Here is a 24,732-nt window from a genome sequence, read left to right on the forward strand (position 1 = left end):
AGAATTGCGCAACAATGAACTGCACTTGATGGCAATAAACACAAAAGTGTTTCTCCCATCTTGGCTGCCACTTGAGACTTGAGAGTTCATTTTTTAGAGAAGGGCAGAAAGCAAAGTGATTTCGAGGGCAGACAAAAAAGACGGAACAGATTGTTCTAGCCCGGTGGAGTGTGTGAGCCTGAGAACATGTGTAAGCCTACCCTGCCTTCGGGATTATATACATATATCTTTAAATGTATATACATTTTTGTCCAAAAAAGTGTGAGAACGACGACGACGACGGCGGCGGTTTATTTTGTATGTGCCGAAATGATTTACGCTTTGTTTGTCAACTTAAAAAGCAAAGAACTTCCACACCCACCACTGCCACTGCCACTGCCACTACCACTACCATCCATTTACACATTACACATACGCCCCGTTGTCAGGAGCTGTAGCTGAAATGCTTTTTAATTGAATCCCGAGTCTACGCGAGTCTCTGAATTCTAACAAAAAACGAAGCAAGGAGCAACTTCTTTGGCAACACTTGACAATGACAGTGACAGTGGTGGAGGTGTAGCTGGAGAAGATCCCCAAAAAACCGGGATGAAACAAGTTAATTAAAAGAAAACTGCGGCTCGAATGAAATAAATCTTGAGATGCTGCTACCACTCCAAGGACCTTACTCATACACTCCATATGTGTGTGAACTGCCAAGGACTAAATCAGTTTAAATTGTAATTAATTCTTTATTTTGTTTGGAAATTCATGGAAAGGTGTATGAATACATTTTAATGGAATTCAAATGAGTTGCCAAGGAGCTGAATAAATGAAAGTAAAGGAAGTAAATACGAAAGTGTTTCCTTCCCAAAAGTAGTTACCCCAAATTTTTGTTACCCTCATTATTTTTATGGCCCAACACTTTTACGATGTGACAAAAAGCAACACCCACCAACTTCTTTATTAATCTGCATGTCTACCAGGTATTAAGCTTGTGGACATATATCATAAATTTGTTTCTTGTTGTATCCTTAAAATGTACATTGTGTTTATTTTTGTTTTATTTTCTTTTTTTTAGGGAAAAGCTTCACGCTAACCATCACCGTGTCAACGAATCCACCGCATATAGCCACCTACAACAAGGCCATCAAAGTGACGGTCGACGGGCCACGCGAACCCCGCTCCAAGACAAGTAAGTAAAGTTTTTTGGGGGGTTTTTTCTTTTCATTTTTGGGGGCAACATTATTCTTCACCCTCTCTCAGCTTTTTAGTTTCCAAGAGCTAGGGGTTCTGCCTGCAGGCCCGTTGCCAGCTAGTTGGGTCTTTCATTTGCAGGACAATGCATAACAATTTATTAGTTTCCAAATAGATAAATTGCTGCTCCTGGAACAGCAGCCAGTTCTCACAATAAACAAAACCCATACATTTTCGAATAGAGATGTGCAGACAGGATTGGTTTAGAGATTGTGCCGACAGGAGGAACTTTAAGATGGAGTTGTGGGTTTTCAGGAGGTGTTCTTTGAGAATTGTGGAGTAGTTTCCCAAAATATTAAGATAGTTTTGTGAAAAACAATATTTTTCAAAAGTAAATGTTGGTAAAGTTTAAGAAAAATATAATAATTATTAAAATTAAATAGCAAAAGTATCTATATATGTATATATCAAATAGCGATATCCTAAAGCAAGGAAGTAGAAATCAGAACTGGATAGAGGTAAGGCGCTAACCGAACATTCGTTGTTGAAAAAATATTTGTTGGTGAACATTTTAATCCATAGAATAGATAATATAGCTCTGCAGACCCTCAAGATAGATATTCTATCAATCTTAATTAATATCAAAATTGTTTAAGTACAATACTCAAATTAAAACACCAAAAAGTATGCTAAAAATTAGCCTGTTGGTGAAATTCATTGTAGAAATAAAATTCGTTGTTAAAGTATTCCCACTACTTGGCTGTAACTTCACCTAAAATCTAGCCAAAAGGGTCAACTCTAAATGAAAATAAAGCTAAGCTATTACTATAGGACCTCACACTACCAACAGTTCTGGCTCTTGGAATCCTTTCTCGAGATTTTGCTGATGCAGCAAGGACATTTCCTTGCTAATACTTCACTTCATTTCACTTTGGCACTGCTCCGAGTGGAATGTCGAATTTCTTGAAGGAATATTCATTAGACAGCTCTATCCCCGGCACACATACACACATACATATTTATAAGGATGCAAATATTTTACTTTGCATATGTTCCTGCCTCCAAGGCAAGGACAATGAAAGAGAGGGGCTATGGTTGGTGGGAAAGAGATCGAGGGTCGAAAAGTTTAGGTCTCTGGTCTGTGTAATCTGGTTTCGGTCCGAAATGTGGAAGCAACAAATTCAAATCCATGAAATGATTTATATGCCCAAAATGCCAGACAGAGAGAGTTAGAGTGAGATGGCTGTGGTCTGTGTGGCCAGAGAAAGAGACGGGTGGTGTGTGTGTGTGAAAGAGAGGGGCGGAGTGAGTGGGGTTTTTAAGCTGCAGACAAAAGGTTATTATTTTATAATGAATACAATCTGGCAGATAACTGCAACCGTTCGAGGATTTTCAGTTGAAAGTTTTTAAGTCCTTTCATTGTCACTTTTCACTTTCAACAAAAAAAAAATAAAAGAAGAAACCATTGTAGATAGTTGGCGGGTTAAAGAAAGACCTTCTTTCATTCCACTCTTTTGGTTTTTTTTTTTATTTGAAACACAATCATAATTCAAAAAACCATTTAGTTAAGGACAGAAAATTAAAACTGAAAAAAACTTAGTGTTATCCCTTTTAGGACAACAGCAGCAATTCCACTTCGCCTTTGGCCAGCGACCCTTCCACTTTTCGACGGATCCGCTTTCCGGCTTCCGGATGCCACCAATTGGCAATTGTCAGAGTAAGTATTAAAAAACATATACATTTTATTTAAAATAGTTTCAAAAATTTTGTATTTATTATATATTATGTTTTCTTAAAAAGTCAGTATTTTGACTTAACCGCAAAAAGACCACAAAAGTAAAAGTTATGCTTTTGGTTTTTAAGGTGGCTTGGGTGGATTTTTTTTGTTGTGCCAAAATGGACGTGTGGTGCACCCACAAATGCAACCACACAAAATCACACAAAAAAGCGATTAGACAGCCAAGCCTTTCAGAAACAGGCTTTCGCAATTTTAAGCCCCAAAAATCAAAGAAAATAACAATAAAATGTGGAGTTTAAAATAGGCGGAGAAAAGGAATTCTAAAGAAAGACAAATTTAAGGAACTTTGTTGAACAAAAAATATTTATAAAGATGGAAATACGATTTGGTTTAATTATGTTAAAAAATATTTCAGATGAGAGAAGTGTGTTTTTATGTTTTTAAAAATACTTAAAGTACTACTTATGCTGCTTATTTAAATAATTACTACAATTTTCACAAAAAAACATTGCCCTTTATGTTGAGAATAATTAATATAACATTACATTATATGTAGAAAATGTATAGATTACTATAAATTTGAATTCTTAACAAAGTATAAAGAAATTAGAATCTAAACAAAAACTAGATAGTAATTGGTAAATGGTAAATGCCATTAAAACCCCTAGCTTTTCAAGACTTTATGTCTAAGCCTTTTAAAACGTATATATCTTTGATCTAACCCTCTAAAAACTAAAATAGATACTTAATTTGTTAAATAATATAAAAGAAAAGGCACACTTTTTAAACTTTAGTATTTGCTTTTTTGTTTATTGTTTTGCATATTATCGCCGTTGGGAAACCATCCGAATGTGGTAAAAATTGCGGGTCACCTTGCCATAAAGGTTGTGTGGCTTTTTTTCTGGCTTTTGCCAGCTAAGTGGGTTGAAAGTTAAACGGTTGGCCACTTTATTTAACCAAAGTTTACTATACAAACAAATAAATGTTGGTCAACACACACACACAGCCATACACATCATACATAAAAAAACAAAAAAATTAAAAAAAAAAAAAAGAGTTTGAGGCCTGCGTTGGTGCATAAATCAGAGTATTTCGCCTACAAATTATGATTTAAATGAACAACTACATGGCATTCAAATAAATTAAATTCATTTTTTTAACGCTTTCGAGTAAAAACTATTTTGACAGGTTAACACAAAAAAAAAAAAAGAAAACACTAAGCAGAAATTATAAAAATAGGGCTTAGAGAAGTAACGAAGTAAGTAATACCTCTTACCAATAGGCTTTTTAATAAATATTCTTTAATTTCTTCGAGAGTAAAGTCTTGCCTAATATATTTGATGAGTTAAAATTTTTTTAAATTATTGTATATTTTAAAATCGTTACCTATTTATTGTTCCTGCTCTAGAATATTTATAACAAAATCAATAATTAATTTTGTGGGTGAGCATAAAATCTATTTTTTTTTTTGGGGCTTTGCGTTGTCGTTGTGTTTTTGCTTGTGAAATAAATTTAATTGTACATTTTAAAATGCACTTATATTAAATTTGATGTTTCAATTTAAATTGGCAATTAATTGGATTACAACAAAAGCAACAAAAAGCCGGACTAGACACTGCCACGGTCGCTCCTCTTACTCTTCTGAAAAATAAACTAGCTGCCCAGGGCATAAAAAAATGTATATATATTATGATTGCCTCTTTAGAGAGCTTGGTGCTATTAATATAATAAAAAATATCACAAAAAGAGCAAAAAGAATTTAATAAAATTAACCTATTAACAAGATTAAAGTAGAAAAAAAGTAAAAGAGTTTCTAGCACAATATTTAAAGTCCATGTTTTAATCAAGAGCCTGAAAGTAAATATTTTCTCAATTTTTAATTGAACTTGTGAGCACTTATCTTTCATTAACGAAGCTAACCAAAACAATTCCGGTATTTATTTATATACGTATATACATGTATAAAAAATGCAACTCAATCAAAGTGGAAATTGCCTTCTCTTGACAACGACAGCCCCCCCTTGAATTCCACGTCCCTGTCAATATTTTAATGTCTAGCCCAGAGCACAAATCAAAATGCAAATTGCACGATTTATGGGATTCTGGCCAAAGGCAATCCACAAACACAATGAAGCCATTATACTATATATCTGATATATCCACATATATGTATATAAATAAATATATATAGTATATGAATATACATGAATGGTTGGGTAACGGTAACACACAAGTAAATAATGATTACTGAAAGCCTCTGTTAATACTGATTACCCATAAATTAATTGTAAATATGCAAAAAGCAAAATATTCTGAATTATTTATTAACAAATTTTATTGACAGTCGCTGCTTGACTTAATTACTGGCATATATTTTATTAATTTTGCAAAAAAAAAAAACATGTAATGGGGGATATTGTGAAAATGTACAAATTTGTGTAAGTCATGCAAATAGTCGGAAAAATACATAAATGTTACGGAGTTTAAAACTTTTTTTATGTTTTTCAAAAATATTTCATTTTATAAATAGGCTTTATTATTACTTTACTTTTAGCTTAATAATTATTTTGAAGTATGTATTTTGTTATTTAACAAGCCAATGAATTAATATTAGAAAGTTTTATTATTAGTCTTAAAGAAGTGAGACTTTGAGATAAACGATAATTATACCCGGTATTTTCTTTCGTTATTTACTTTCTTAAAGCAAATATTAAAAATAATATGAGTTTGGGTTGGGGTTTTAATACTTGGGTGTATAATACACTCTATAGAGCCTAAAAATCATAAATCATTCCCCATACTCCAAATAAAGTATAAAATCTCGAAAAGAATAATGAACGAAGCAACATTTTTTAATCATATTCCCTTAAAACCCATAAAACCTCTGAAAATATTTGCACAATCTGATCCATTTTGGGTCGGAGTTTCTTGTTAATAATTCAGGGATTCATGGGGCCCCGAAAAATATGCGCAAATAAAGTCAATCAGTGTGACAACAAACAAGCGGACTAACCACTCTCCGCTAAGGGGGATACGGATACAAAATATACAACAGATACAAATACAGAGATACAGCGACTGGTTGGCAGATACAGATACAGAGATACGCACTCACAGATACAATATCGCAGGATAATGACAGGACACCGTCACCGTGGCGAGAGATGCCCACATCCCGCAACAACAGCAACAGCAAAAGCAACAACAACGCAAAAATTGTACACAAAAAGCCACGTAATTAATGGAGGTAGAAACATTTAAGCCAATAGCATTAATAAAGCCACCACAAAATCAATATCCGGCTACGAAAATGCGCCCGTCGCCTATAAAAACTAATTAATAATTTCCGAATGGGCTATTAATTAAGCCTAATTATCTGTGCATGGGTCCCGGCGACCCGCAAAATGTTGACTCTTCCTCGGTTCGGTTTATCCAAAAACCCCTTTTTTTTTCCAAAACCCCCATCCCCTCCATATACCGCCCACGCCCCTAGTTTTCGGCCTCCATTGTGGGCTTCTGTTTTCTGTTTTGGAGGAACATGGTATTATATAATTTTTTTTTGGATCAGTTCTTGGTCTATTCCAATAATTTTTTTGCCATTTTTTTTGGACCCCATAATGAGCAGACAGGGGTGACTTTAAAAGGGACTTTAAATTTTTCTTCAGAAAAAATGTAACTTTTTTTTAGTCTCTTTGTAGTTTATTTAACAAAAATAGTTATACATTTTTAATAAATATTTTCTTTAATTTTAGGTGCCAGTAACACGCATTGGGGCTATGGATCGGCCGCCTCTGCCTATTCGCCCTACTTGGCCAGCAGCGGTTTGTCCTCCTGCACCACGCCCACTTCCGCCCAGTTTAATAATCCAGCTCTAGGCTTCACCTGCTCCTCGAACGATCAGACCAACAACCAGGACTTTGGTGGAGCCACCAACCGCGATTGTGTGCCAAGTAAGTATCTTATAATTCTTTCTTGAAAATTCTTAAAAGTTCGTCCATTAAAACCTCAACTAACCTAACCTTTTAAATCTTTTTCTTTCAGTGTTGCCCGACTCCACAGCCAGCGACTTGGACCAGCACCTGAGCAGCCTGGTGGGCTCCACCAGTGGCCAGATGACCCACCACAGTCTGCTGGGCGCAACCGGACAGACCTCGATCTCCTCGACGGTGAACGGGGCAAGTGGGGGCAGTGCGGGTGGCGGAGCGGGTGCCGGCGGTGGCGGGGCGGGCGGAGCAGCGGGAGCCGGCGCTGCCGGGGGCGGAGGCACCAACTCCATACTGGTGCCGCGCTACCACACCAACACGAGCAACGAATACAATGTCCACTCCAGCCAGAATGGGCCGCGCAGCTTGAGCGACAGCTCGCAGGCCGAGTCGCCTGTACAGGAGGACCTCCTCTCTACGAACACCCCCAACTTGGGCAGTACGGGTGCTGCCGGCGGCGCCAATGGTGGGGCTGCCAATGCTGGGGGAAGTGGAGGGGCAGCCGGAACGGGTTCCTCATCGGGCGCCGGGGGAGCTGCCATCCCGGCTGGAAATCCCAGCATGCTGGGCGCCAACCAAAACTTTCCGGGCATTGTGAATCAGGCTCAGCACGCCTCCGCCTCCGCCTACGGGGGCGGTGCCGGAGTGGGCGTAGGAGTTGGCGTGGGCGTTGGGGGAGGGCATGGCAGTGCAGCGGCAGCGGCGGCGGGCTGCAACGGATCCCTGTATCCTGTGCTGCCGGCCTCGCTGCTCTACTCCCAGCTGTATACAGCGGCCAACCAGTCCGCCCACGGCTTCCACTCCCACACCCTGCCCGCCCACGCCTCACCCAACTCCTCGGTGCACGGGGAGCTGCAGAGCGTCATGGATCACATCAGTAATGTGGGCGTGCGGCAGCAGCACAACATCATGGCGGGGGGCGGAGTGACTCATCCGGGGGATCTGACGCTGATCGGCAATTGCGGCGCCTCGGTGAGGAACATCGAGGACGGGAACAGCAATAGGCAGGTGGCCGCCTTAGCCGCCCATCGCGGCCACCACAACCCCACCGACAACGGGGGCAGCGTGTGGCGGCCCTATTGAGGTCAGGTTTTGTGGTGCGGCTCCGCGGTTCTATAGTGCGAGGGGGCGGGCGGGACGGGGCAGCACGACGACAGGGGCGGGGATGTCGGGGGCCTGGGGGGCATGGGCATGGGGGTGAACTGCTTTGGCGGCTTCTAAAAGAAAAATATGTAAATATCTCCCAAAAAATTTACTTCAAAAGTGGTGATGGTTTTTGAAAAATTTTAATCCGTTTGGTTTTTAGGAATTTTTTAATCTTTAAAATTAAGAGACTATTTACGACGAATAGGACTAAATCCTTCTTCAACAAAACAGTTCTTATGTTTTAGAATCTTAATTTTAAAAAAATATCAAAACCCAAACGGAAAAGTTCTTTCATTCCAAAACCAAACACTATTTTCCTGTACATACCACAGTGCAAAGATAAATCTTTAAGATTTTTAATTTCGTGTCTAATTGAAATATTTTCTTAATGCCCATTTAAATGTAAATATCTAGCAGGAAAAGAATATTTCAATTTCAAAGCAAAATCATTAAAGATTTGTCAAGCACCTTAATATATAAATGTTTTTTTTTCCCAAAAATATTAAAAAACATATTAAAAAAAATATGAATATAAAATAATAAACGTTTAGTAGAATTTGTTGGAGCTCGTCAAGACTCTATATAGAATATAGTTAAATAAAAGAAAACAGAATTAGTTTAAGAAATCAAGAAACTTAGCCAATTGGGGATAAAGTTGAGAGGAAAAATGCTTAAAGTCGCAAAATGGAATATAAAAGTTTGAAGAAAACTTGTTTTTAAAAGAGAACTGTTCTGTGGAAATAAGAAAAATGAAAAACCAAAAACTTTTAAGCAGCATTGGGTCTGTTTTAAAACTAAATCACTTTTTTTTGTATTTTTTCCAGGCCCGTGGTAAGCCCGAGCCATAAAACTAGTCGTAGTAATTTTAAGTAAAACAAAAATATATATATATTTGAAAATTACAAATCAAGAATACAAAAAAAAAAAAAACTAAATAGAAAAGAGAACAATTAGAAACTTTAAAACTAGTCGTGAAGCCAAAGTCAAGTTGTATTTTTAGTCCCCATGTTTTTGTGTTTTAATTTATAAATTAATTACACTTTTTTTTGTACGATATAAGCTGATATAAGCGGGGGGGAGAGGGTGATTTTTTTTGGGGGCGGGTCGTAGAGCCGATGTATATCTGAGTTCCTAAGTCGTAATCCATGTTCGTGAATTTGTTTACTGTTCATTTCATGTGCTTCGATATGCGTGTACTTTAAATGTGTATAAACATGTGCAATCTAACCTAAAACTAAAACTAAAGCTCAAAACCAAAAGAATACATATATATAAAAATGAAAAAAAATAAAAAATACTATATATATTGAGATATATCTGTATACTAAATGGTAAACCGCACACACCAACAACCGCAATCTATGACACTTGAAAAACTTAAATTGTAATTCTTTTTTTTTGTTAGATTGTAAGTGGTAATAAAAACCGATTGAAATCCAAAAACAAAAAAATAAAGTAGAGAAAAAAGCACTTCCTGTCCGAAAAATAAAATACTATGCATATGGTAAATAGAGTTAAGAAAAACGAAAATAGCACATTCTTAAAAAACATATATTTAAAATATATACATGGCAGTTAACCTGTAATTGATGTATACCATAAAAAAAAATTAAATGAAACAAAATTAATAATACCGAAACTATGTGTATAATTTAGCCAAAATCCCCACATATATGGATATATATAAAATAATAATAATTAAACGTGAAACATCAAGTTCTTTGTAATAAAATAAATAAATGTAATTACACCAATTTTATTTGAGACACAGACACTAAAATGAACACACAAACAAGAAAATTAAATTCTGCTATTATATTAAATAAAATTATGAAAAATTATTAACAAAAAAAATGGAAAATTGTGTTGTTATTTCGTCACTTAAAATACGTATATTTGATTTTTTGAATATGTTGGGATATCTTCTAAAGTCATTGCAAGTATTTATCAAGTTTTAACCTTTCATTATTTATGGCATTGAAAACACTTTCGTCACTGGAATATTACCTCCCTTAGCGCTTTTTTAAGCTTATATTCCTGATTTATTTTTTACCAACTACATCGTCTCTTTTTTTCCCATTTCAAAAACTATTTTCTGAAAAACTATCTTGACTTTATTTTTATACTCTGCAAGAACCTTTGTCACTGGAATATTACCCTCTCAAGAGCCTTTTCAATCTTCATTAACTTACTTTTTGCCAACAACATAGTCTCTTTTGTTTCTCATTTGATATACTATTTTCAACAAAAACTATCTTTATTTTATTTTTAGTATACAATTAAGTTCTTATATGTTTTTAAGTTTTATTTGCCCTATTAAGACAGTCTTTATGTGTTTTTTTTGCAGGTATTGGATTTTAACCAGCGGGTGTTTTGAACATTTACGACACCATCGGGTACAATTGGCCGGGACGAGAACTTATGGCCCGGCCAGGACACTTCTCTGTGGCCATCTTCCATACATATCTAGCCCCCTCCGTGTCTGTCACCCTCACCCTCACTCTCTCTCTCTCTCTATCTCTTTTGTTCAATGGCTCTAATGCTATCTCTGTGTGGTTCGGATTTGGCGGGCAACGTAATTTTCTGCTCAATTTATTTCACATTGTGGCATCCAATTAAGCTGCAAACCAGCCGTCGAACAATCCGACCAGAACAGAGGAGTCCTGTCGGAATCGGAGTCCGAGACTGAGACCGTGAACGAGTCGTCCTTTCACCTGCAAAATCACACACAAGCACACACCCGGCCATAAAAATAAAAGCAAGTTAAAGCCAAGTTAAGAGAGGCGGGCGATTCGCGTGGCGTAACAAATGGAGAGGAAGCACAATAACCGCAAAAAGGTAGCCAACTGAGGGTTAAGGTTCACAGGATTAAGCACCAGATAAATAAAAGATCGATATGGGGCTGCTAAAAGGATATTGTAGGATTTCCAACACTTACACATACGCTACAAAAAAATAATAATAATAAGGGGAAAACGGAAAAACAGGAAAAACCTGGTTGGGAAGTCAGCCTGGGCCTGGGTCAGGGCCAGGGCCTGGGCGGTAAGGAACTTTTTAATTATTTCCATGCCGAAGATGTTTCGCATAACAAATTAGCTTCCCCCACAACCCCCGGCCAAACAGGACACGAGCATGTGAGTCTGTGGGTGAGAGGTAAATAATTAAAAATTCTACCCATTACTTGCGATGCTCGGTAAAATTTCAAACAAACGCCAAGAAACACACATGAGGCACATTCAACAAATGCACTGTAAAATAAAATTGTTGGCTAAATATTAGGGCAATTTATAAAGATTTATTGGTAGGAGAAAAGTCTGTCTATATAGCCTTTTCCGTTGTTTCTCATCAAGTTAAGTCTCTTTTTTTCAAGCTATTGGGTTCTATCTTGGCAGAAAACTCTATTAGTATGTATATTAGACAGTATATGTATAAAAATGATTAAAATCGGTAGACTATAACTCAATAATGCCACATGGCCGCCAATCTGCTTCTAATCAAGGTAAGTTCCTCAGTTTTAAAGCTATAAGATTTAAACTTGGTAGTAAGCTATACACATCTATAAGAAAGTACATATATAAATAAAAATGATTAAATGATTTCTCTCAGTGTACTTAAGCGTCATGGAGAGCTAGAGGAAACCACTTGAGACGCAGATTTAGCATCACTCCCCGAGCATTCCTTAGTCGGCCCCCCTGCCCTTTTAGCCAGCCACTTTCATCGGCAAAGTCGTGTGCCGCCCCGCATATTAACACGTTTCGACTCCCTTGGCGACCATACAAGGAAGCTCTAACGGGTTAAACGGGACACACATGGAGACGCGACAGGATATGAGCAGGACTCGTGCATCCGAGAGATACACTTACAAGTCAAGATACTCTGATTCTGACTCCGACTCCTACACGGACTGTGGAGCTCCGTGCCGCTTGAGTGGAGTGGAAAGTGGAGATGGGCTGTTTGGAGTGCAAGTGTTGAGTGGAGCCAGGTCCTTGCCACGGGGAGTTGTGCTACAAATTGTTGCATGAGCAATACGAAAATACATTTTTCTTATTAGCCCTTTCGTTGGGGAGCCTTAATTAAGGTGATAAACCCGTAAACCGAATTAGACAACTCACAACGAAAGACGAGACACGGGATGTCTTGCTTTATTTTCTGGATTTCGTTAAGAGTTTTGAAAGGATACTTTATGAGGAAGGTTTAGTGGGGAGGAAAAGAAATAATATTAACTATATTTTGGGAAAAAACTCCAAAAATACAAGCTCAAGATTGAATAAAACGAAGAAAACTATAAACTAGATAATACTATATGTACATTTACTAAAAAATATGAAAGATCACTTATTTTGATTTATAACATTTTCCTAGTATAAAATAATTTTATGTAATTTAAATATATTATTATTTATAATTAATAATTTCTCTATCCACCCTCGCTAAGCACTCACTTGCTTTATTATTGGCTCACTCTCATAATGAATATAATCTTTTCAGCTTCATTTGCTTGCCATGTGGCATCCGGCATAACTTTTTCTGGCCCGCCACCCTCCCCACCTATACCCCCTTTTCGCCTTTCACCTTTCACCTTTCTCTTTCTCAATTATGCATGAGTGTGTGAGTATGAGTATATTTGATTACGATGCCAATTAAGTAAAACATTGGGCAGGGGAAACCTTTTTTTTTGCTGTCTTGTACTTTCGCCGGAAGGAAGTTGCCTTAATTAGCTCGCTTTACCCCTCCCAGACACCCTTCCAAAAACAAAAAAAATACAGAAAACTTTCTAATTATGAAATTTGTAATATTTTTAAGCCAACGAACGAGGAAAAAAATAAATAAATAAAAAGTTTGAGTGAAAAGGGAAAATCCTTGAACAACCACCAACTTTTGGTATTTTTCCTGCCGAGTGACCATTAAAATAATGCAGTGATTTCTGAGGTCACAGGTCAGAGAATTATGCAGAAAACTGTTGCCTGAGTTTCCAGAACTCCACCCCCCCTCCCCCTATAATTTCCACCCCCTACCCTTCTTTGGGGGAAAATCTGTTGCTGTTATTCGTGCAAATATTTAACGGCTACAAGCATTTTTGCACCTTTTTGGAACAAACACACAGTCACTTACACACACACAATAGGTATGAAAACATTCTTCGCTGTGGTTTTTCTTTACCATTGTTTTTCCTTTTTTCCTGTGTTCTGTTGGCTGTTTTTTTTTTTGAACATTTTTCGCTTTTCCGTTGGCGTTGCACATTTTTGGCATTCGCGCTTTGACAGGAAACAGCTCCGATCTCCGCCGTATAGTCCAGGCCTTTCTGAATTATATTTGTTTGGCTTGAAAGTCAGAAACTGAAACCAATTCCTTTCATTTTCCCCCGCCTTTCCAAGCCCCTCCCCTCCGCACCTGCTCCACCCAAAGTCCATTTTCTCTTTGGTGCATTGGATTTCTGGTCAGGCGTAAGGTAAGCGGAATGCAGTTTGGTGGAATTTTTGTTGGGCCGACGGACAGAGGGGTCAAAAGGTCAGAACTTGAATATTTTTTATTCGGTTTATATGGCGGCTTATCTTAAAATTTTATGAATATTTAATCTAAAGTACTTTTGATGGTAAACCTACAATTTAATGGCTTTATATCAAGTGGTTGTTAAAGTCTTATAGATTTTGTTTGTTCACTTTAGAACTGCATTTTAAAATATTTTAATTTACATATTTCCAAAAATATTTAAAAATGTGTTTATTGTTAGAAATATTTAGAATAAAAATTTAGAATGAATAGCAATTATCAAACATACTTTAAGCTTTGAATATAATCTATCCAAATATAGTTTTCCAAAACTTTTGTTTCATAAAGAATCTTTCCTTGAATGGGACATGCTTCTACCAAATTTCTATACTATATTATTAGTAGGTTTTATATAATTTTCTCAAGTTAATTTACTTTTATATACACATTTTTAGTAATTGCATATTTATAATCTGTATATGTAGCAAAATCTGGCCACAAAAGCAATGCTTTCGAAAACGCAGGACGAAACCCATTCGTTTGCCGCATTTGTGTTCCCCGATGGCTTTGCACTTTCAATAGAACTTTTAGTAGAAAGGGGTAACTAAACTGAGAAAAAAAATATAAATAAAAAAATTAATAATATATAATATTTGTAAAAATAAATAATTATAAATATAATACAATTTGTTCCTTAGAATGATTTTCTAGGCAAATTTGAATATCATTTGTATTGATTCTCTTTTTAAATATTTAAGATTCATCCTAAAAATTGAAAATAATATTTTTCAAACTCTCTAGTATTTTTTTCAGTGCCTTAAACCGGATAATGTTGGACAGCGGTCGAAGACTGTCAGGCAAATCAAACTGAAACTGAACTCTTAACGATTCGAGCACGTATGTATTCAATATGGTTTGTTATGGGTAACGCTAAATCCACGCCCACAACCGCCTCCCCAACAGGACACAAAAAAAAAAAAAACCCGTTGGGAGGGAGAGCGGATGGAGGCGTGGCAGGACTAAATTTCGAGTTTTTGGGTTTTTGGTTGGGTTTTTGTGTGGGGCCGTTGAGCCAGGGGGAGTGAGAAAAGTGAGCAGAGTATGGCCAAAATGCCGAATATTGATTTGAATCAATTAATTCGTGCGGTTGTCGCTGGAATTACTCCCTCGAATCTAATTAATTTTAATGCACGACTACACACAAAACGGAGGGAAAGAGATGGAACGACGAGAGGGAGATGGCTGGACAAGCAAAGAGTGAGGCAGAGAGCTATAGAGAGACAAACAGGAGGCGACACTTTGGCAACATTTTAGGCGCAAAACCTGGAAAATTTATATTGAAGTCGAATTATGCAATTTGCTACTAAATTGATTGCATTTGCACAGCTCCATAGGCCCCATGCGATGTGAGCGACAGAGAGGGATGACCCGATAGAAAGGGACAGTGAGAGCGACTGGGTGCATGTGTGTGTGTGCATGATTGAATTTCCTTTCAAAAACTAATAAATAAATAAAACATCCAAAAATTCGGAGGCAACGTTTGAGTTGTGGTTTTATGGGAAATTAACCAAAAAAAAACTAAGAAGATTTGAAATAAATTATTAAATCTTATACTTGAACATTATAATAATTAATATAAATTATTTAACAAAGGCTGTTAAGCCTAAAATGTAAAAAAAAACACTATCGCTTTTAATTTATTCCCAAGATAAGGATTGCTTGGAAGATCAAACACTTTTTTTATTATACTTGAAATATTTTATATTCTTCTTAACACCTTAAAACTTTTTCTTTTTGTGTATTCCCCATTTGGCAAACATAAAATCATATTTCATATTTAATAAAATGCATTCAAATGCATTATTATATTCATTATATGCCAACATATTTGTATTATTTGCCAAAAAGCGGCGGCAACAACAGCAAACAGCGACAAAATTCAAACATTTAGCTATTCAAACGAGTGCCCCCCCTGCCTGGCGGCACCATGCACTCCCTCCCCCCCCCGTTCTTATTTTTTGGAGGAAATACAAAGAGCGAAACGCGTTTACCACACAAAAGGCCATCGCACAAATAGAAGTGCGTATATAAATAAATTTATAAGGACAGTGGTTTGGTTCAAGCTTAGTAAAAATATTATAAAAATTAAATTTCAAATAGGAAATTATTTTTGAATAAAAAAGTTTACCTTGAACTTCTTACTTAAAGACTTTAGATAGAAAGACTTGACCAGTTTCTTTTGTATCTTCAACCACTGTAAGACTGAACATTCCCATATATATTTATATATATATATATATCTCTATGGACAACAGATATATGCTGACCAAAACAAATATTGTTTTGGCCATGTTTTTGGGCCACACGCACACTCACACACACACCCAAACACACATTTGAAATTTCGACAATGTCCTGGGTGAGAAAATGATTTTGATTTTTCGGCAATTGCACTATAAATGCGATCATTTTAAAACAAAATGGCTGCCACACACAAAACAACAACAACAACAACAACAATAGCAATAACAACATTTTTAATGTATGATATGATTTGAATAAAATTTTTGCCACTCGGCAACACACATTTTGTGTGTCCAGCAGAAAGAAAAAAAAATAAAATAAAACCCCAAACCCCCTCTTTTTGAATCTCTAGCCGAGAAAATAAAATGATTTGAAATCGTTTTGTGGTTTTTACGAGTTGCAAATCATTTTAATTAAAATATCAAAATTAGAAAATGGAAAATGATTACATTATTCATTAGTTTTCATTACGCATGTTTATTTATTGGCAGGCCTAACAACTGCACTGTTTAGCGAAAAAGTGATGGTAGAATAGAAGACATGATACCCTTAGTATTTTTAGATTTAAATAAATAGAATATAGTAAAGATTTATTTAATTTTACAAACTATTAAAAATAAGATCTGAATCTTCATTCTTATTCTCAAACAGTGGCAGTGGCTCCATCTATGGTGCAACTTTTCTTTAGCTTGAGAAAAAAAATGTCCATGGAAAAAGTATCCTTGAGGATAGGAAAAAAATCTTAATAAGCCCGCAAAGCTTGCGAAAGTTTTCTTAAGAAAATAAAATCGAAGAGTGCCAAGGAATTTTTGCCAAGCCAAAGTATCCTTCTCGGGTAGGTCTTAAGGACCCAAGGACGTGGTCTGTGCCTGTGTGTGTGTAAGTGTGTGTGTGTGAGTCTGCGCAGAAGAAAGCTAACTTAGACAGTCACCCCTGTTGTTGTTGTTGCTGTTGTTCATTCGCGTCTTTCAAGTGAAAGTCCAAGACGCAACGGAACTTTTTGGCGCCCAATGGGGATGGTTTTTTTTTTCTCTTTGACGACTCCTTGGGTAACGGTAAAGGATTTTGAATTTTTTTGTTTCTTAGACGCTGTTTCAGCGTAAATGCCATAGATGGCGCCAGTTGGAAAGCTTTCGACTTTATTCATTTCTTTGAATTTTTATTTCATTTATTGCCATTCCTTCAAAGGATTTTATATTTTTTAAGGAGTTATTCATATTTTTTATTGATAGCTGCCATCAATAAATTGAAGTCACACGCTTACGCAGTCGCAGGACTTACCCTTATCCTGTGTATGTCACACACACACTCACAGAGAGACACATGCAAAGCGAGCAGGGAAGCGTAAGGCATTTCGACCAATTATAAGTTGCGGTTAACCGCAACATTTATTCAAGAAAATGTTCGACACAGGCCTGGCCGGGCCGAGTGCGAGCGAGACGGTGGCATGTCGGCGGGAAAGAGAGGGTCCGAGGGCGAGAATCCTGGCAAAGGCATTGGGCAATGGTGGGTGGCGGTGGTGGTGGGTGATCACCCGGTGATGGGCGAATATGCGGGCAGGCGGGTGATGCCCAAGGTCTCAAGGTCTCAAAAGCATCACAAGAAAGGTGGTGAAATGTCAAGAATCCGGTTCGCTTTTTGGGGTTCTTATGTGGGTTTCTTTTGGGGTAAAAATTATTAAGAGATGATATGGTATGATGTTGAGTTATATTATAAGGGTTTTTATATTTTTCTTTATATAAAATATGGTTAATTCCTTTATACATTTATTTAAAATTTCTAAAAGATTCATAACTACTTTACTTGCCTTTTTTATTGCTTTATACAAATATTAAATTTTATTATTCAAAAAATTAACATTTTTATTTAATTTAAGGCTTGTACTATTTTTTTATATTTTTAAGATAACTATATATTTTATTATTCTTCTTTTCTACTCAATAATAGTTTCTTTCTTTCAAAAACTTTTTTCTTAATTACACCTTACAAAAAAACGCATTTTTCTCTAAAGCTTCTTACTCAAATCCCCCTTTCTTTCTTTTTTTGCATCGTTTGTAAGCCAAAAAGCAGATTAATAGTTAGCCGGGCCAAAACGAATCGCCTTTCTAGTCGCTAACCGCCGACAATATGTTGGCGAGACTTGAAGTTTTTGAACTAAGAAGGGTCCTTGCCAAGGATACAGTGAATCAGTCACCCACTCTAAACCACTTCCACTCCCACCCCCAGCCACTGAACCACATCAGAGGAGACAACACCACCAAGCTGTGACATTAGTTTAACGCCAAAATCCATTAAAAATCCATACTAATATATGTCAGACTAAGGCGGAAAGTGCCACAGTGCATAATGAGTGACGAGGTGGTTCAGTGGGCTGGGTAGGGTGATGTATATCCTGGCTATCCTTTAACTGACTAGCTAGTCTTCTTCAACGATTTTCCTCTTTTTTTACCGTTTCACCTTTTCCATTTTACATTTTCCTCATTTTCCCTAGAATGTCGATTTTTCAAAGACAACTTGGAAGCTTTTTCCCCTTTTTTGTGGCTGGACTGCATTAATAAAAAACTAACAAAGAAAGTGAATAGATTAAGTTTAAAAATTGATTTTTTAAGGCAATAGATTTAAACAGAAATATGTAAAATATTCCACAATATTATAAAGTTACAATTCTTAAGAATAAAGTCATCTGCGTTAAACAAGTAGTGTTCTTAAAGGTCTGTTCTTAACTGAAATGGCTTTAAAAATGTTAAAAATTCTTTTAAATATTTCCCTTATCGACTTTGCTTTAAATAGCTCCATATACTTTAAAATAAAGTCTTCCTTTAAGCCAAAAAAGCTATTCGTCTGTCTTGCAATATCCTTTGCCCGTTTTGGTATTGATTTTATGAAATTTTTATTAATAAACATTCGCGGCAGACATTCCTTAGTCGGTCCGCCAGTCTATCCTCCTATGGAAAATGGAAGACAGTAAATTGGAATTTTTTAATACAAAATTCAAGCTTAAGCTTGAATGGAAAAGAAAAGAAATAAAAAAAAACAAAAAATATTGTATATTTTGCTAAAACGAAAGTAATTTCAAGGATGGAAGAAAGAATATTTGAGGCGGCAATTAAAATGGCGCTTGGTCGGTCCGTCAGCCAAAAAGACTTCAAAAAATGCCAAAAAGTTCAGATACTAATGAATTATCCTTTATTAGGATAATGTATGATGTGGTTCCCGAGGAGTTTTTGCCCAAAAAGCGGACGGCGGCGGGTGTTGGATGTTTTATAGACAAGTCCGAAAGTTGGAAAAGGTTCACGACTTGTTATACCCTCTGCATGAAATGGGGTAGTTTGGTTTACTTGAGTTATAAAAATTATTTACAAAATAAGAGAAGCTTGAATTTGTATTGTAGCATCAATATATATTTTTTAATATTTAGTAGAGCATTCCGACTTCTCTATATAATTAAAATAAAAACTTCCATCTCAAGTCTCTTGTTTTGCGGGTATCCTGTTGAGTTTAGGCTTTTGTAAAAGTGCTTTTGGCCAAAAAAGGACCCAAGGGCGAGGGAGTGGGCTGGATGGGCAAGAAAAGGCTGGCAGGCTGCGGCTGGAAGCTGTTGGCAATTTATGAAAAGAGCCAAATTAATCAGACTAATAACGAAAACACGCCGTTCCTCCGACGGAGGTCAGAGGGCAGAACTCAAATGCTAGCAGGGGCCCGGCCCTGGTTTAGTTCAAGAAGGAGTCACGTCTCGAGTCAAGTCGAGAAATGTGGAGAAAACTTATGCAAAAGTTTTGCTTAATGAAAAGATTTACGATGGCAATACTCAAAATTAGCAAAAACTGAGGTTGTGGCAAAAACAATATTAAGCGACTGCCGTGGGTGGGGGGCGTCGTCGTCTTGGAGTTGAAAAATTCGAAATACTTATAAAAAGTTTCTGCCACCCTGGCGGTTGCCATAATGGAAACAACTTTTGCAGCAATGTTGCAATATTGCAAGTCAGGCCAGGATTCAAGAATTGAGTGAAAATATGCCAAGGAACTGACCATTTTATGATGCTGCCCCTGACTCCCCTCTAAAATATGTAACCCAATTAGTGCATATTCCAGCTTGTGGCTCTTGGCCAACAGAAATATAAAACGAAAAAAAAAAAAATATTCATAAAATTAATAAAGTCCTTTGGCATTTCTATGGCAACATCGACATCCTTTGCGGCCAAGAATTGGACATTAACAATTGCAATACTTGTGCTTCGATGCTTCAAGGATTTATTAAAATAATTCGCTTCACAGGACTCGATAACGCCAATCCTGGCCAATCAGGCGAACATTCAGGTTTTAGGAAAATCAACTTTGGTTGCTAAATAGAGACAAATTTTATTGGCTTTTCGGGTTTCATTTTTATGTTGCCTCTTGAATTTAAGAGAAATTGGAAAATTAATGCTAAAAATTGTTGATATCGTGGCACCTTTCTCCCCGCTTTTAAAAAGGTGAAAGGATGCCCTCAATAAATTTAACTAATTAATATTTAAAGCTTGGAAGGCGGTAGTCCTTCAATCTCTAAATAAAAAAATACTCTAACTCTGTAAGAACGGCTGGACATCAGAGACCTTAGCAAATAGAGCTTGAAAGATAAGTAACTCTGATTACCTTCAAAAGTCTAACACGCCGTGGATATTCCTTCATGTGTGCACCCTCTGGTATTATTTCCTTCATTATCTTCTTGCAGAGGCTATTATAATTTTATAATTATAATTATAATTTTGTCCAAAAGTTTGCAATGCAGTCACATCGCCGTTCTTTAGTATTTTTGAAGATGGAAGCTATTCTCAAAAGAATCGGCCAACTATATCCGATGCTTGCGATATTTATCCGGTTTTAACTGGAAGGGTATATCAACATCGGCTCCGCCCAAAGTTAGCTTTCCTTTCTTGTTATTTCATACAATTCTCTTATACGAAATATACATGAAAATCTTAAATCTATTTAAATCTATTTATTTATTTAAATCTATTGCACCCTTTCTTAAGTGCGATAAGGAATCACTTATGTATTTGTGTTAGGATGCAGGGGATCGCTTTAAACCATGGTGCTAATCTCGTATTTCCATAAGTCCGATCCCTTGAACTTCCAATTTTTGACTTCTTATTTCAAATTCTGTTCAGTGATTGAAGCTCATGGCCTATACAAAATACTAAATAAAATATTAAAAATTGTATTTTAATATATGAATATTCATTCAAGTTACTACTGTGCTGTTATATATTTCGAGAATTTGGAGAATCCAAAACATAATATGAACAAGTTTTCTGTTGCTAATCACCTCTCTCTAATCTCTAATAACCTTTGACATCCCATCCGTACGCGTTCAGTTCGTGGAATTTTTTGGCTTTTCTATCTGTGTGGGTATGTCCCAATTTCTTATCAGAAACTCTGAATCTCAATCTGCCTTTAAAAAGCCGGAGCTTCAAGACTCGCAGCATCAGTTGAAATATTTCCAGTGACTCTGTCAAAAGAAAGTTCCGTTTAATCGAAAAATACAAAATAATTCTCCCAGTGGCCCTCTTTTCTGCGTTTTTCCTTATTTCTGTCGCCGTGGAATAGGAAGAAGTGAGTAATAGCCGTTTTGAGTGTTTTTATTTTGAAAACTAATTTAAATTCTAATTCACAGTCCTGCTACCTCTCAGAGGAGCAAGGAGACGAGTGCGCATCGGTATGTTATCCCATTGTAAAGCCTTTGCATCGGTACTTTAAGAAAGGTCACGAAAAGGATGCCCAGCTTTTAAAGTGCAAGACAGACTTGCAGAACGAGGGTGTGGAAAAATATATCCAAATATTACAACAAAATGCCAACCGGATTATTCGAACTTGAAAATATGTGAACTTGCAACGTTGACAAATCAATTCCGCGAAGACATTGGAAGCAGTACTAAAGATTGGAGATACGAATAAAAATAAACCAACAAAGTCCAATAAAAAATCAACTAGAGTGGAAGCCAAAACTGGAGAGGCCATATCAACTAACAACTAAACTGCCTAATATTAATAATCAGACGACGCCGAAATCAGAACTCTTAGGTAAGTTGGCAGAACCCAGTCATTTGCAAAATAAAACATCGACTTTTTTTATCTTACAGATCCTTGTCCACGAAGCCAAGAAGATTAGAAAGTGCTCCGTGAATTTCAAATTCCAGGTTGGATCGGATCAGGATGGATGGATGGTGGTGGATGCCACTGTGATATCTGGGCATATTTTTTTTGTCCGAATATCTGTTTTGCAATTCCGAGTAGTCTGCCTTGCACTTTAAAAGCTGGGCATCCTTTTCGTTACTTTTCTCAAAGTAGCGAAGCAGAGGCTTCACGATGGGATAGCATACTGACGCACACTCATCTTCTTGCTCCTCCGTGAGATAGCAGAACTAGCAGAAAACTCAAAACGATTATTACTTCTTCCGATCCCAGGGCGGCAGAAATTAGGAAAAACGCAGAAATGAGGGCCCCCGCGAAGGTCATCTTGGATTTTTTTCGATTGACCTGAACTTTCTTCTGAAAGAATCACTGGAAATATTTCAACTGATGCTTAAGAGTTTCTGATAAGGAATTGGGACATACCCTCACATATGGAGAAGCCAAAATATTCCCATTCCACGTACATATGGGATGACAAAGGTTATTAGAAATTGAAGAGAGGTGATAAGGAACAAGAACTTTTTTTGTTTTTTATATAATCTTCCCTAAGTAAAGTTTGTTTATTAATGCATATACAAAATTTGTGAATTACATCTTTGTGTAAATAAAAAAAGGTCTTCTAGCCTAAAAATGTAATAATTTTTTATTTTTATATATGTGTAATTGTATTTTAATTTCAGCAAAAATTATAGCATACATATAGGTATCATATACTCCTTAAGTAATCATCCGTCAAACGCCATTCAGACAACCCAACCCACTTGTAACTCCCAATATAAATTCTGGTAATTCTCAAAAAAGGTCATTCGTATCAAAAAAATGCAAAGATTTATGAATTTCTAAATTTTTCAATTATGTTCCATATTTTTTTCCTCAAATCTATACTCACTTCCATCAAATTTCAAAACATTTTTTGTTTTTCAAAAAATACATCCTTGTTTTTCAGTTAGAATGCCAATTATTTTTATATCAGAATTGTTGTAGAAAAATAAATGAAAGAAAGAAAGTGATCCCTATATGTATTTTATTTCAGATCAGTGAATAATTAATTTTTAAACAAGAAAGGAAAGCAAAGCTTATGGATATGGTATAATATTCATCAGATCTCATATAACTGAACGATCGGCTATGCCGTAACTTGTGAGTTTTCAGACAAAGAAGGCTAAGAATCTGCTTCATATTTTTTTAAAAGAGCCACCACGGTGGTGCACCGTACAAAAGAAATCATTCTCCAGCTGCTAGCCAAGTTTGTTGTAAGTTTGTGTTTGTAGTTTGTTTATTTTTTAAATGGCTCCGTTGGGGCTGATCCTGAATTAAAAATTTTTGTTTCCGACCTTCTCAAACCTTTTCCAGTGAAAACAATTATTTTCGATTAGTTTTTACATATTTTATTTGTTTATTATTTTCAAAATTTAAAAAATAGAAGTGTACTGTTTATCTAATCATCGTCTTCATAATATTAGCAATAATATAACTAAATTTTGGTCCATGTTAAGATTACATATATTTTCCAAAATTGTTTCATTTTCCGAATCCGTTTAAAAAGGCAATTGGTTTTCTTCAATCTGTTCTTCGGATGTACATATTGATGTAATTTTCTTCGAGGCTAATAGATGCAGCAATGAAAAAATAGAATTTAAAAATTATTTCAAGTTAGTTATTCGTTTGAAAAGAAAAAAAGACCAAGTTAGAATACACACCTCATACCAGGATCGAACCACCAGCCAAAGCCCTCTTCCTTCGCCAAATTACGATCAGGAACTCCATCCTCATCTTGATCGAAGGTGGAAAACTTGGATCCCTGCTTAGGGCTCGTCCATAAGTGTCTTTCATTACAATTGCCAATACTTTTCACCTTGTAACCTTCGCTTTGGTCGCCCACAACAAAGTTGCCGCATCTTTTTACACTCGCGTTGGCAACTAAAAGCACTTCATGCGGCTTTCCACTGGTAAGATAGTGCAGTCGATTCAGTCCAATAAAGAACTCATTGTTCCATTCAGTTCCTACTTCTCCGAATCCACGTTCATGATCCTCATATGTGCGATTAAACTTTTGTGAGTTAAAACGTTTTTTATAAACAAATAACCATCCAGATCCAAATACCGTATATGACACACAAGCCGCTTTAAACGAGTCTGAACCTGGAAGTTGGATTTCGCGGAGGATATCTTTGTTTTCTTTTTCGTTTCGTGGACAAGGATCTGGAAAATCTAAAAAATTCGATGTTTTATTTTGCAAATGATTGGGCTCTGCCGACTCACTTATGGTGTCTGTTTTCAAGGATGTCGTCTTAATATTAATGTTGGGCAGTGGAGTTGTAGCGACGTTTCCAGTTTCTGCTTCCACATCGTCTTCCGGGGGATGAAAGGTCTGGTAAATAAAAGTTTCAATTACTTTTAAAAATAAAAACACTTAAAACGGCTATTACTTTTTCCGATCCCTGGGAGGCAGAAATTAGGAAACACGCCGAAAAGAGGGCCACGGGGAGAATCATCGTGTACTTTTGCGATCGAATGGAATTTATTTCTGAAAAAATCACTGGAAATATTTCAACTGATGCTGCGAGTCTTAAAGCTCCGGCTTTTTAAAGCCATCATCGCTCATGAGCTTGAGATTGAGCTTCAACGTTTCTGATAAGGAATTGGGAAATACCTACGCATAGGGAGAAGCCAAAATATTCCACAGACAGAATGCGTACGGATGGGATGTCAAAGGTTATTAGAGGCT

The 24,732-nt window shown here is 36.4% G+C and overlaps 1 protein-coding gene across 2 annotated transcripts in view; it reads left to right on the top strand.

Annotated features, from left to right (window-relative positions):
- Window positions 1-8,013, top strand: part of RunxA (Runt related A) — a 38,985-nt gene extending 30,972 nt beyond the window's left edge. The window contains exons 3-6 of one of the 2 annotated variants that reach the window (XM_017232909.3): window positions 1,058-1,171; window positions 2,774-2,890; window positions 6,664-6,861; window positions 6,953-8,013. In XM_017232909.3, coding sequence (XP_017088398.2) covers window positions 1,058-1,171; window positions 2,774-2,890; window positions 6,664-6,861; window positions 6,953-7,977 — 1,454 coding nt within the window. In that variant the 3' untranslated portion in view covers window positions 7,978-8,013. The remainder of the gene's footprint in view (window positions 1-1,057; window positions 1,172-2,773; window positions 2,891-6,663; window positions 6,862-6,952) is intronic. The other variant, XM_017232910.3, reaches the window with a different exon arrangement.
- Window positions 8,014-24,732: the final 16,719 nt, after the last annotated feature.

Source organism: Drosophila bipectinata, chromosome XR (genome assembly GCF_030179905.1).
Source record: "Drosophila bipectinata strain 14024-0381.07 chromosome XR, DbipHiC1v2, whole genome shotgun sequence".
NCBI lineage: Eukaryota > Metazoa > Arthropoda > Insecta > Diptera > Drosophilidae > Drosophila > Drosophila bipectinata.